A 13,094-nucleotide genomic window follows, 5' to 3' on the forward strand; every position below is an offset into this window, starting at 1 on the left:
AGGGACAATAGTTACATGTAAAGTAAGAAAGAATGATAGGAAATTAAGAGGCTACTATATGGAAAAGTAAGCACAAGACTAGAGGGATAAGCACTTTTTAAAAATCATAGCACAGGCCAGGCGTAGTGGCTCACACCTGTAATCCTAGCAGTTTTGGGAGGCAGTGGTGGGCGGATCATATGAGGTAAGGAGTTTGAGACCAGCCTGACCAACATGGTGAAAATTAGCCAAGCGTGGTGGCATGCACCTGTAGTCCCAACTACTTGGGAGGCTGAGGCAGGAGAATCGCTTGAATCCAGGAGGTAGAGGTTGCAGTGAGCCAAGATCACACCACTGCACTCCTGCCTGGGCGATAGAGCAAGACTCCATCTCAAAAAAAAAAAAAAAATCAGAGCAAAGCACAGAATGCAGGGTTGTTGATTAGCAGAACCTGACCCGCAGCAATATTGAGAGGAGAACATAGTGTATCTGGTAGCCTCTCTGGCTAGGACCATATTACATCTAACTGGTTGCTACTCTATTATGAATCCATATAATACAAAAGGAACTAGAAAAAATCTAATTTGGTGATTTAAAGCAAAGAATCCTTGCTCAAACTGCATAAAATATGTCAGAAAAAAAACTGCCTTGGTTTAGATCTATTGATGACAATATTGTAAATCATTTCATCAATTAGCATCATGCCTTACATCAAATATTATTAAGCTGTTTCCCTGAGCCCTCTATGAAATATGAAAGACTGGCTTTCCCTTTCAGAAAGTCTATAAATTCCCTTGGATTTTGCATAAACAAACAGTGATGATGCTTATATCTTGTAGCCTCTTCAGTATTAAAATAAATAATCCAAAATGTACCCAGAAGTCACCGACACTTACCTGAGAACACAGAGTTGACTCCCTGTGGCAGCAACATGGTTTTCACTGGCGTCCTGGTCTGTGATGCTCTCAGGCCCTGGCGATTCTTGACACCCTGCATCCATTACCTCTTCTGCCTCCCTGGGGTGCTCTATGGCTGTGCCCACTTCATCAGATGGCTGATGAGGTTTTTTAGGCATGGGAGCACAAGGCGCCTCAGATCTTCTTAGCTCACTCTCCTTACCATTTGGAGATGAAGCTACAGAAGGTTCTTCATGGGCCTGGCCTCTTGACTCCCAGTCATGAGTTAACTGCTCCCAGGGACAGCAGAAAGGTGCCAGAGTGCCAAGCTTAACGTAGTTGGGCCGTTTTGCGGGAGGGCGTCTAAAGAAAAACACAGAGGAGAACCAATGTTGAACAATTTAGGACTGCAAAACTGAAATAATTATAACCATTATAATGCATCTCTATTTTAACACACACACACACACACACACACACACACACACACAAGCTTTCCAAGAAACATATGATAAAGAATAATAGGCTGGGCTCAGTGGCTCATGCCTGTAATCCCAGCACTTTAGAAGGCCAAGGTCAGGAGTTCGAGACCAGCCTGGCCAACATGGTGAAAGCTCTACTAAAAATACAAAAATTAGCCAGGCATGGTGGAGGGTGCCTATAATCCCAGCTACTTGGGAGGCTGAGGCAGACGAATCACTCAAACCCAGGAGGCAGAGGCTGCAGTGAGCCAAGATCGCGCCACTGCACTCCAGCCTGGGCAACAAAGTAAGATTCCGTCTCAAAATATAATAGTGATAGGCCAGGCGCGGTGGCTCATACTTGTAATCCCAGCACTTTAGGAGGCCCAGGCGGGTGGATCACCGGAGGTCAGGAGTTCGAGACCAGCCTGGCCAACATGGTGAAACCCCGTCTCTACTAAAAATAAAAAAAAAATTAGCCAGGTGTGGTGGCACGTGCCTGTAATCCCAGCTACTAGGGAGGCTGAGGCAGAAGAATCACTTGAACCCGGGAGGCAGAGGTTGCAGTAAGCTGAGATCATGCCACTGCACTCCATCCTGGGTGACAAGAGCAAAACTCCATCTCCAAAAATAAATAAATAAAATAATAATAACAACCAACTCTACTGGCCAAGCTTTTTTGTTTTCTCTGGTTTTCAATAAACAATGTAGCCCCATGTGGCCACTGAACCACACCAGGGGGTTCATTCTTGAAAGCTACAAGGAACTGGTGCCCCTGGAGTTGCACCACGATTTTCCTATACACTAAGCTCAAGGTTACATGAAGTTACTGTTTTACTCTTGACCTCCAGTGACCCAGCTACCCTCCACAAAAACAATAAATATCATTATCAGTTTTTTACATAGCCTTCCAGAGACATTTTATGTACATACAAGCAGATATGTACATATTTCTTCCTTTTTATTTATTTTTATACAAATAGCAGCATACTAGATACAGTACTTTTTGCTTAACTTCACTTTTCTCACTTAACAAAATATCTTGATTACTTTATGCCAGTACTGAAAGCTCCCTCATTCTTTCTTTTTAAAAGGCTGTGTATCTTGTCTCTTATTCTACTGAATGAATATGCCCTTATTGATTTAGACAGTCCTCTACGAAAGGACATTTTGATTGTCTTCAAGCTTTTGTTCCTCCAAACAAGGCTGCAATGAATGATCTTGACGGTTACTCTGCCTTCCCCTGTGCCACCATGGCTCTTGTTGTCACTCCCAGTGGCTTCAGCATCTGCCTAAATCATCCTTCCAATACCCCACCAGTCACCTTCCCACCCTCACTTCGCATCTTTTACTTCACCCCACCTCAAGCACCCACTCGCTGCTCATACCTTAGGTGTGGTCACTGCCAACACCTGCTCCAGCTTCAAACCGCGACGTCAGTATCCCACTCTCAGAGCCATGCCTCCTGTTTTCCACCCACTTACCCTCCCACAACAATGCCCCAACCATCCATTTACACCAGCACCTCCCGGCGGCTCGCAGCAGCCGCCTCGCTCTTCATCAGCCTAGACTCCATGGTTCACACCACCATCCCTCCCCTACAAATGCCCCCACTCCCTCCACTGGAAAGTCCGCCTGGGCGCAGCTGACTCTCCAATGACCCCACGCCAGCCCGAGTGGCAGAGCACAGCTGAGGAAGAACTCAAAATGGTCCTGAATGGTCTTCCTTTATAAACACAAATCTCAAATAGGCGCTCTCTACATCTTACAGATCCCATGTTTCTCCTCTCAATTCCACCGTCCACTCTCCCAGAAACTGCTTACAATTCCTCTCTCCTCAAATCTCCAACAGCCTCTCTCCCCCGTCTTACTGCTGGCTGATAGCTGTGCCTCTTTTTTCATGAAGACAGTCACAATCAGGAGTGTGCTACTTAATCCCCCCACCGCAGAATCTAACCTAGCTAAATAAATCCATGTTCAGATTTCAGTGGCAGTCTAACAGTCTTATATTAATTTTTCTGAGGAAGAAGAACTAGCCAACTTAAGAATTACAGAAAGAAAGTGGTTTGGAAAATAGGATTAAGAGTCAGGGCTGTGCGCGGTGGCTCATGCCTGTAATCCCAGCACTTTGGGAGGCCGAGACAGGCGGATCACAAGGTCAACAGATCAAGACCATCCTGGTGGTGAAACCCTATCTCTACTAAAAATACAAAAATTAGCTGGGCCTGGTGGCAGGCACCTGTAATCCCAGCTACTCGGGAGGCTGAAGCAGGAGAATCGCTTGAACCTGGGAGGCGGAGGTTGCAATGAGCCAAGATCATGCCACTGCACTCCAGCCTGGTGACAGAGCGAGACTCCACCTCAAAAAAAAAAGAGTCAGAACTGTTTGTAAATCTATTTGGAAGATAGCCAAAGAAATAAAAGCAGATTAAATGGCATCAGTGGCAGTCTAACAGTCTTATATTCAGAAGAACTGCACTCAATCCCAACAGATACTGCCTCCTCTACTTGTGCCCTGAATCCCACCCCTTCTTCCTTGTCCAAGGACTTAGCTCTTACATTTTAGCCTCCCTCCCATCTCCTGGGTACCCCCAACCAGCCTAGAAACTTGTGCCTCCATCAAGAACATAAGTTACATGGCCAGGTATAATGGCACATTCCTGTAATCCCAGCATTTTGGGAGGCTGGGGTGGGAGGATTGCTTGAGGCCAGGAGTTCAAGACCAGCTTGGGCAACAAAGCGAGACCCTGTCTACAAAAAATTTAAAAATTAGCCAGGAGTGGTGGTGCACACCTACAGTCCCAGCTACTCAGGAGGCTGCGATGGGAGGATTGCTTGAGCCCAGGAGTTGGAGGCTGCAGTAAGCTATGATCACACCACTGCACTCCAGCCTGGGTGACAGAGCGAGACCCTGTCTCAAGAAATAAAAGAAGAATATAAGCTCCATGAAGGCAGAGACAGACTTGTCTGCCTTGCCCCGCTGTCACCCCAACACCTAGAATGGTGTTTGACACACAGTAGGTGCTAAAGAAATGTATGTTAAATGAAGGAATAAATGAGACAAATATATAAAGATGCACACAGGAAGATGTTCACAGAAACACACAGCAAAACATCAGAAATAACCTCAAGAGCCACTGATAAATTACAGGACATCCACACTGCAATTGCATGCGGCCATTCAAAGTGACATTTTGAGCAAGGCTGGCAGGCTGACTCACAGGCCAAATGTGGCCTGCTGTCTGTTTTTGTACCACCCATGAGCTAAGAATGGTTTCTACAATTTTAAATGGCTGAAAAAGCAAAAGAGTAATATTTCATGACACATGAAAATTATATGAAATTCAAATCTGAGTGTCCATATATAAAGCATGATTGGAACACAGCCGTGCTCGTTCTCTTACATGTCATCTGCAGCTGCTTGGAAGCCACAATGGCAGAGTTGAGTCGTTGCCATGGAGACCAAAGGCTCCACAAAGCCAAAAATATTTAGCATCTGGCCCTCTACCAAAAAAGTTTGTCAATACTTGGTTTAGAGTCATATTTTTTGATATGGTAAAACTATATATACCATATTGTTAAACGAAAAAGGCAGGTTTCAAAATAATGTATGTAATACCATTCTTTAAAAAAATATGTGTATCTATGGAAAATTTGCATGCATAAAAAGCTCTGAAGAGTAAGAAATAAGTATTATTGTCAACTATTATTTAACAAACACATAGAAGCCTCTCAACTACGTTCTATGGGAGACACAAAGATGTATAACATGTGATTGCTGCCCTCAAAGAGCTGGTAAGCTAGCAATCCAGGAATATATCACTAGTCACTCATTCATCCACCACTCCGCAAACAGTTTGAAACCCAGGCACAGGCCAGGCAGGGTAGCTCACGCCTGTAACCCTAGCACTTTGGGAGGCCAAAGCAAGTGGATCACTTGAGCCCAGGAGTTCACGAACACCCTGGGCAACATCACAAAACCTCATCTCTACAAAAAATACAAAACTTAGCCAGGTGTGGTGGCAGGTACCTGTAGTCCCAGCTACTCAGGAGGCTGAGGTGGGAGTATCACCTGGGTCCGGGAGGTGGAGGCTGTGGTCAGCCATGATCATGCCACTGTACTCCAGCCTGGGTGACAGAGTGAGATCCTGTCCCCCCCAACTCCACCCCCCCAAAAAAAAGCTAGGCAGACTGCCTGTCTCTACAGTTATGGTTGCAGCAATGAACAAGAAAACACAATTCTGTCCTCATGAACCTCACCATCAAGGAACTACAATATTCAACCAGTCATTCATCAGACAACAAATAAAGGTTATTAAGACCTACTGTGCACCAGGCACTGGCTAGACACTGCAAATGCCACAATAAAGAGAGAGAGCTTCTGTGCTTCTGGGAGCCTACAATTTAGGGGGCAACAAATTCCAAATGTTAGAATATACTTTGTAATATAAAGGAAATCATGACCCTCATTGGCCACACTTCCAGTGAAAAAATAAAAGTCTAAATGGATAGGTACTAAGATATAAAAACAGTGCTTGGCCAGGTACAGTGGCTCATACCTATAATCTTGGCACTTTGGGAGGCCGAGGCGGGTGCATCCATGGAAAACTGGTATTGAGACCAGCCTGGGCAACATGGTGAAACCCCATCTCTACAGAAAATACAGAAGTTAGCCAGGCACATTGGCACATGCCTTTACTCTCAGCTACACAGGTGAGGTGAAAGAATCGCTTGAGCCCAGGAGGCGGAGGTTTCAGTGAGCCAAGATCATACCACTGAACTCCAGCCTGGGCAACAGAGCAAGACCACCATCTCAAAAAACAAACAAACAAACAGTACTTATCTCTCTGGATGGCAGGTCTATACCAATTTATCTTTTTATATATTTTCATAGTTTAATTAAAATTTTATAACTATATATTACTTCTATAATACGTTTCAAAAACACAATTTCCATTTTGGAGGGAGAGAGGGGTTGGTAGTAGAAATCTATTAACAAGTGTCTGAGACTCATGTCCAAGTTTAAGTGTACATTATTATTGATAGAAATAAATAACAAACAAAAGGATTTATAACCAAAATGGGCCTATAAAAGCCAAACAGACATAAGACAATCTCCTCACTTAAGTAATATCTTCTTAATTATTTCTCAGTAATGCTGAACTCACTGAAAAGTCTATGAAAACTCCATGTTAGATAATAAGAATTACCAAAGCCATCCTAATGCTTGGGATACCAATATAAGCAGGCACTTCTCTTCTCCTTAATACATTATCAAACTAGAGAAGCCAGTCTCTTACCTTTTGTACTTTTCAAGAAGATTCTTAGCTTGCTCTTCTGCAAACAGCATCCCGGCAGGGCAGTCTGGAAAATCGCCTGGGACATTAGGCGACCTCTTATACTGAGAATGCACTGCAGACTCTTTCAACCCTCCGACTCTCGCACCTCGATAGATCTAAAAGAAATGTCAAAAAGATACTGTCAGTCTACCAACTTAAAGTCAATTGCTTAATGTTTATATGGGGGAAAATGAGAAACAACCTAAATGCCCCTCAAAAGGAGAATGGATAGAAATACACACAAAGGATTACCATGCAATAGTAAAAATGAATGAAATTGAGCTTCGTCATGCTTCATTAATAAATATGGAAAAGAATCTCAATGCCAAGTGAATACAGCAAGTTGCAAAATCATATATACAGTGAGGTATATACTTTAAAAACGTGTCAAGTCTAAATAGTTATTTTATTGTGGGATACAAACATACTTCAATAAAGCTATAAAAATATGCATGGTAGCAGCAAACATCAAAATCAGAGGAGTGATTATTTTAAAAGGAGGGAGGGAAATGAAACTGGAGAGAGGTACACAGGGTGCACTGATGCATCTGTAGTGTTTTATTTCTTTAAGCCAGATGCTGGGTAAATGGCACACAGGCATTCACTACATCAGCATCTATTCTTTTTTGTATGCTTGAAAGCATCTCATAGTAAAAAATTAAGTAGGATTATTTTTAAATATTCCTACTCCTGAATGATTAACTGGATGTCCTTGCACTAGGCATGCTAAAAATTAATTACCGGCATGAATCTAAAAGTCTCACATGCCTTTTACACTCTCTAGGATCAAAGTAATATTTATTTATTTTCATTTTTGAGGCAGAGTCTCGCTCTGTCACCCTGGCTGGAGTGCAGTGGTGTGATCTCAGCTCACTGCAACTCCGCCTCCCAGGTTCAAGGGATTCTTATGCCTCAGTCTCCCAAGGAGCCATCATACCCAGCTAATTTTTGTATTTTTAGTAGAGACGGGGTTTCACCATGTTGGCCAGGCTGGCCTCAAACTCCTGACCTCAAGTGATCTGCCCACCTCGGCCTCCCAAAGTGCTGGGATTATTACAGGCATGAACCACCACACCCAGCCTTGAAAGTAATATTTAAAATAACCAGGAAAAAAAAGACACATTCGATTCTAATAAAATTTTTAGCTGCAGTTGATAAATAGGGGTATAGGGTTATAGTTAACATTTTTTAAAAAAAGTATTCTATCTGTCTGTAAAAGTTAAGTCCTTTGCTTTTAAACTATAACAAATTTCTTCAAGTCAAATAGCTAGACATTTTTGTTGCCACTACTATTCAAAAATCAGGTCACTTTAAAAACCTTGACAATTAACGATATGTCAGCACAGGTCTTATAATGAGAACCTGGCTCCAGGAACTATATGTATGAAGTATCTTATATCCGGGACTATAGCTCTAAGGGCAGAAATATACCACTCAATTCCTCCTAAGTTGTACATAAAGTCTGGAACATTTTGAGTACTTAGCATTTATTAGGAATCTATTTTAAATATTGCAACTGTTAGAATCAAAAAGTCACTTACAAATGGAATCCAGAAAGCCATGCCCCAGCCCTTTGGGAGTAGGACATCCCAGCCACTTCCCCAGCCTAGTCGGTCTTCACCAGTCACTTTTCCTGGCTGCTGAATCAAAATTATAGGTATCTTGGATTCATGGGGACCTAAAATAAGCTGTGACCCAGGCACCAGCAATTCACTCCTCATCCGGTTTAAATCCTAAAGTGGAAGAAAATAATTCAAGACCAAAAGCCCTAGTCTTCTGGGAGATCCTCCTGGGTCTCCCTATAAGCAGCTTTAGAAAGTTAAATGCTCTTTTAAAAAAGTAAGAGAAAAACATTCTCAATAAATAAATGTGAGCCATTTTAAGTATAAGGTATTCCTCCTACAGATATTTTCCTCTATACAAGTATTTAGGTAGAAATGCCAAATTGTCTTATATCATTCATTATCAGCATTCATTCTGTTGATCTCTTATATCAGGATTAATCTTGTATGTTGATATTCTGTCCTTACATTGATTTTGATTAAGATTTGGTGTCATGAAGTAAAAAAGGTATAAACAATTAAGTGACACCTTCTCAAGGATGTGCAACTAGAGAAATGCACTGGCTCTTGAGAAAATTGCCCACCAGGTCTTAAAGAATCAAAATAGAAGATGGTTAAAATTATTGTTAAGGGGAATGTAGGGGGTGGATAACATCCTTTCAGACTTTTCTTGGAGCTGTAAAAAGAGATTAACAGGTAGGTAAGATGGCTATCACTCAGTTTAGAAAAAACTGTGCAAGAGACTGCCTCCAGGCCATAGTCTAACTGCTACCTCATGAACGCTCTTCAAGCCAGGTCCAATCTTCTTTTTCACTTTCGGAGTTTCCGCTACCATCTATGTGTTAGTAATTCCAAACTATCTCTCTTTAGCCCTGACTTTTCCTTCTGGGATCGAAACCTGCCTCCTGGACCTCTGCTCTTGGGAAGTCCCACAGCCCCTCAAGCTCAAGATTGAACTCATCACCCTTCCACTGTATTTGCTCTCTTCCTGTATCCCCCACCTAGCTGAATGACACCACAATTCACACACTCCATTTATTCAGCCATTCAAATATTTACTGAGCACTTCTATGTCCCGCACACTTTTCTAGAACCTGGAAATACATCAGTGAGCAAGTAAGACATGGCTCTGGCTCTCTTTTAGCTGAAATCCTAAATCCAAGCTAGAATATCAGGACCTAATCGACACGCCTCCTCCTTTCTCACCTCCCATCTTCCAACCAACCACCAAGCCTCGTCAATTTCACCTTCCAGGAATATGCGTTAAACCTCACCCTCTCCACTCCAGCCACATCGCCACAATTCAGGCCCCCATCATGTCATACTTGAATATTTCAAAGGTCTTTTTAAGGCCATCCAACCCACAGTCTCCCTCCAGCTCCCTCACCTCCCATCTCCAACCCCCCACTGCTGCCAGTGTGAAATCTCATCATGTCATGGCCAACCTTAAAACCTTTAAGGGTGTCCCACATCTCCAAATCCTTAAAAGGCTTCAAGGTCTTTCATGCTCTAGCCCCATTTGTGTCTTCAGCTTCATTTCTCACCCCGTTTCTGATTCCTAGCTCCTGATCCACTTGGAGAGTCTTCCTGGTTTCTGCCTGGGCTCCTGCACGTGCTTTTCTCACTTCCTGCAATCTTATCTTCACTGAAACCTTGACTCTGCCTCCAAGAAGTCTGGTGACTTCTGGCTCCCATCTGAGAGTCAGTTCAAATGCCTGCTCTTCCATCCAGGAGGCCAGCCTCATTTTTCTCATCTGAGCTCAGTACCCCTTCTAGAGATTTCCTGAGTGCCCTGTACTTTCTTTGACCACATCTAAGTCATCTATCCCAGCATCTCACACAATGTCTGGCCCTGGAAGTTCCCCAATCATAGTAAAATTAAAGACAGAACATTTAAGGGAAAAGAAAACAATAAAAGAAAAACGTATTTAAACCATGAGATCATCATTTCAAGAAAAAGTCTTTGTATTAACATTTTCTAGAGATTATTCTTACTTTATCTCTAAGAACAGAAAAAAATCACAGTATGTATCTTTATTCTTAGATTCTTATCCTTGGATAACAGATAAGATCCTTATTCTTATATCCCTATCCTTAATCTTAGATTATCTCTAAGAACAGAAGAAAATCACAGTACATATCATGAGTCAGGGATCAACAACTTGTTTGAAAACAAAAGAAAGTCTATGGAATTCTATGAAGTATGAAATAACTTTTTATGGTCTCTAGAATGATATATTTAACCTGTCATTCATGACTTTACCAATAATCCTTACACTAATTAGTTACCTGATCCGAGATTTTATTCTCTGTGACACTCTTACAGATATCTTGGTTCCAGATAAAGCTATGCGTACATTCCACAGGCACACCCTCCAGAAGCAGCTGTCTAACTTTCTCATTATCTAAGAGGGAAAAGAAATAGCCTTCAAACCACATCCTTCAGATCAATGAAGTCAAACTCCAAACGTTGGCAGTAGGCCTTTTGTTACAAAACAATATTTCATAGGCATTTACTTAGTTTAGAAGAATTTACTTGACAAGAAATTAAGTTATTCTTATAGTCAGTTTTACAGTCTATGACATAGCAAAGGCTCCTATGCAGTTTTCTTTGGTATTGATTTTTCATGTATAAGATGCAAATATCACAATATTAAATTGCCTCCAAAAAACTGCCTAATTCCACATGCAAGATAATCAAATTCTAGTAGCCACTGCAAAGGCAAACACTATGGCACATTAAGCCAGGCATGGTGGTGCACACCTGTAATTCCAGCCACTTGGGAGGCTAAGGGGGGAGGGTCACTTAAGACCAGGAGTTTAAGTCCAGCTGGGCCACATAGCAAGACTCCATCTCTAAATAATAATATGCCGTATTATAAATACATGTCATATTTCAGCTACTGGCTTCAGGGCTTTGTGTATCATTCCTCATCCAATGGTGGTGAGCCAACAGATATCATCATCTTCTCTTCTGCCCCATTATTTTAAGTCTCTGATAACCTATTTATATTGAACTACTTATTCCTTTCTGTAAAATGTATTTTTGCATCCATTTTTTTTTTCTTTGAGACAGAGTCTCACTCTGTCGCCCAGCCTGGAGTGCAGTGGCACAGTCTTAGTTCACTGCAACCTCCCCCTCCCAGGTTCACATGATTCTCCTGCCTCAGCCTCCCAAGTAGCTGGGATTACAGGCACGTGTCACCATTGCCGGCTAATTTTGCTATTTTTAGTAGAGACAGGATTTCGCCATGTTGGCCAGGCTGGTCTCGAACTCCTGACCTCAAGTGATCCACCTGCCTCGGCCTCCCAAAGTGCTGGGATTACAGGTGTGAGCCACCGTGCCCAGCCTCATCCCTTTAAAATAAGCATATTTTCAGTGATACATAGTATTTTATCCCTTTAAATAAGCTGTACCATTCTAGCAAGTACTCAAGCAGAAAGAGGAAGAAACTTTGTCAGTGACAAGCTTCTATATTGATAGAAGGAACTTCCTACATGCAGTCATTTAATCCCCAGGGAAAAGTATCTCCCAAATCTTATTTTGTTGAACTGATGAATTTTCATTAGAAAAAAAAAGACAATTTTTGAGTTTGGGTTATGGTTCTAAACTGTCCACAAAGAAACATCACTCAAAGGCACATACCTGCCTGCATGGGTCTGATGGCTAGTAAAAAATAAGTTGGGAGCAATTGGGCCATAGTGTGACAGATTTTAAGGGAGAACAAAGTTAGAAAAAAATTAAGTTGATGAAAAGATCTGAGATTAAAAACTGTTTAAAAGCCACAACAGGCCAGGCACAATGGCTCATGTCTATAATCCCAGCACTTTGAGAGGCCAAGGCGGGCAGATTGCTTCAGCTCAGGAGTTCAAGACCAGCCTGGGCAACATGGCAAAACCCTGTCTCTACAAGAATTAGCTGGGTGTGGTGGTGTGTGCCTGTAGTCCCAGCTACTTGAGAGGCTGAGGTAGGAGGATGGCTTGAGCCCAGGAGGCAGAAGTTGCAGTGAGCTGAGATCGTGCCACTCCACTCCAGCCTGGGTGACAGAGCCAGACCCTGTCTCAAAAAAAATAAAGCAAAATAAAAAATTTTTAAAAGCCACAGCAGCTTCAGTACACTGCTCTTCCTCACAGAGATAACCACCATCAGATCCTCAAGCCACAGTGCTATGTGCTGCAGGTTCACATGGCCTATCTAGGAGCAGTCAAGCGCCACTTCCAACAGCCTGGGTACCCAGAGTGCTTTCCTGTGGAGCACTGCCACGCATTTGGGGTCATGATTGGGATTTTAGTCAGACTAAGCTGCAAACAAGAGATAGTTGATACTTATGGTATAAAGACCCAGGAAAGTACTACCTCATCTTCAAATATTCTAAAAGATAATAATAGATAGGTCTGGCAAAAGTGGCTTATGCCTGTAATCCTAGCACTTTGGTAGGCTGAGTTGGGAGGATCACTTGATCCTACAAGTTCAAGACCAGCCTGGGCAATTTAGTGAGACCCTGTCTCTACAAAAAGTTAAAAATTAGCCAGGCATAGTGGTACGTGCCTATAATCCCAGCTACATGGGGGGCTGAGGTGGGAGGATCGCTTGAGTCTGGGAGGTCAAGGCTGCAGTGAGCCATGATTGCGCCACTGCACTTAGGTCTGGGTGACAGAGTGAGACTCTGTCTCAAAAATAAATAAAATAATAATAATGATAATAATAACAACAGATAAAACAAAGTAGACAGTATGTCCAGACAAGGGAATATTATTGAGCTAAAAAGAAATGCGCTATTGAGCCATGCGAAACACAGAGGAATTTTTTGTTTTTTTAAGATGGAGTCTTGCTCTGTTGCCCAGACTGGAGCGCAG

General features: G+C 42.4%; 2 protein-coding genes across 4 annotated transcripts in view; one reads left to right on the top strand and one right to left on the bottom strand.

The window, feature by feature from the left end:
* The window catches only part of RIDA (reactive intermediate imine deaminase A homolog), a 319,353-nt gene that overhangs the window by 261,900 nt on the left and 44,359 nt on the right, over positions 1-13,094 (top strand). The window lies entirely within an intron of this gene.
* The window catches only part of POP1 (POP1 homolog, ribonuclease P/MRP subunit), a 43,424-nt gene that overhangs the window by 2,535 nt on the left and 27,795 nt on the right, over positions 1-13,094 (bottom strand). For 2 of the 3 annotated variants that reach the window (XM_050801196.1, XM_050801197.1), the window contains exons 12-15: positions 10,527-10,642; positions 8,217-8,408; positions 6,637-6,791; positions 876-1,238 (exon numbers count right to left, since the gene is read on the bottom strand). In XM_050801196.1, coding sequence (XP_050657153.1) covers positions 876-1,238; positions 6,637-6,791; positions 8,217-8,408; positions 10,527-10,642 — 826 coding nt within the window. The remainder of the gene's footprint in view (positions 1-875; positions 1,239-6,636; positions 6,792-8,216; positions 8,409-10,526; positions 10,643-13,094) is intronic. The other variant, XM_050801198.1, reaches the window with a different exon arrangement.

This window comes from Macaca thibetana, chromosome 8 (genome assembly GCF_024542745.1).
Source record: "Macaca thibetana thibetana isolate TM-01 chromosome 8, ASM2454274v1, whole genome shotgun sequence".
Lineage (NCBI taxonomy): Eukaryota > Metazoa > Chordata > Mammalia > Primates > Cercopithecidae > Macaca > Macaca thibetana.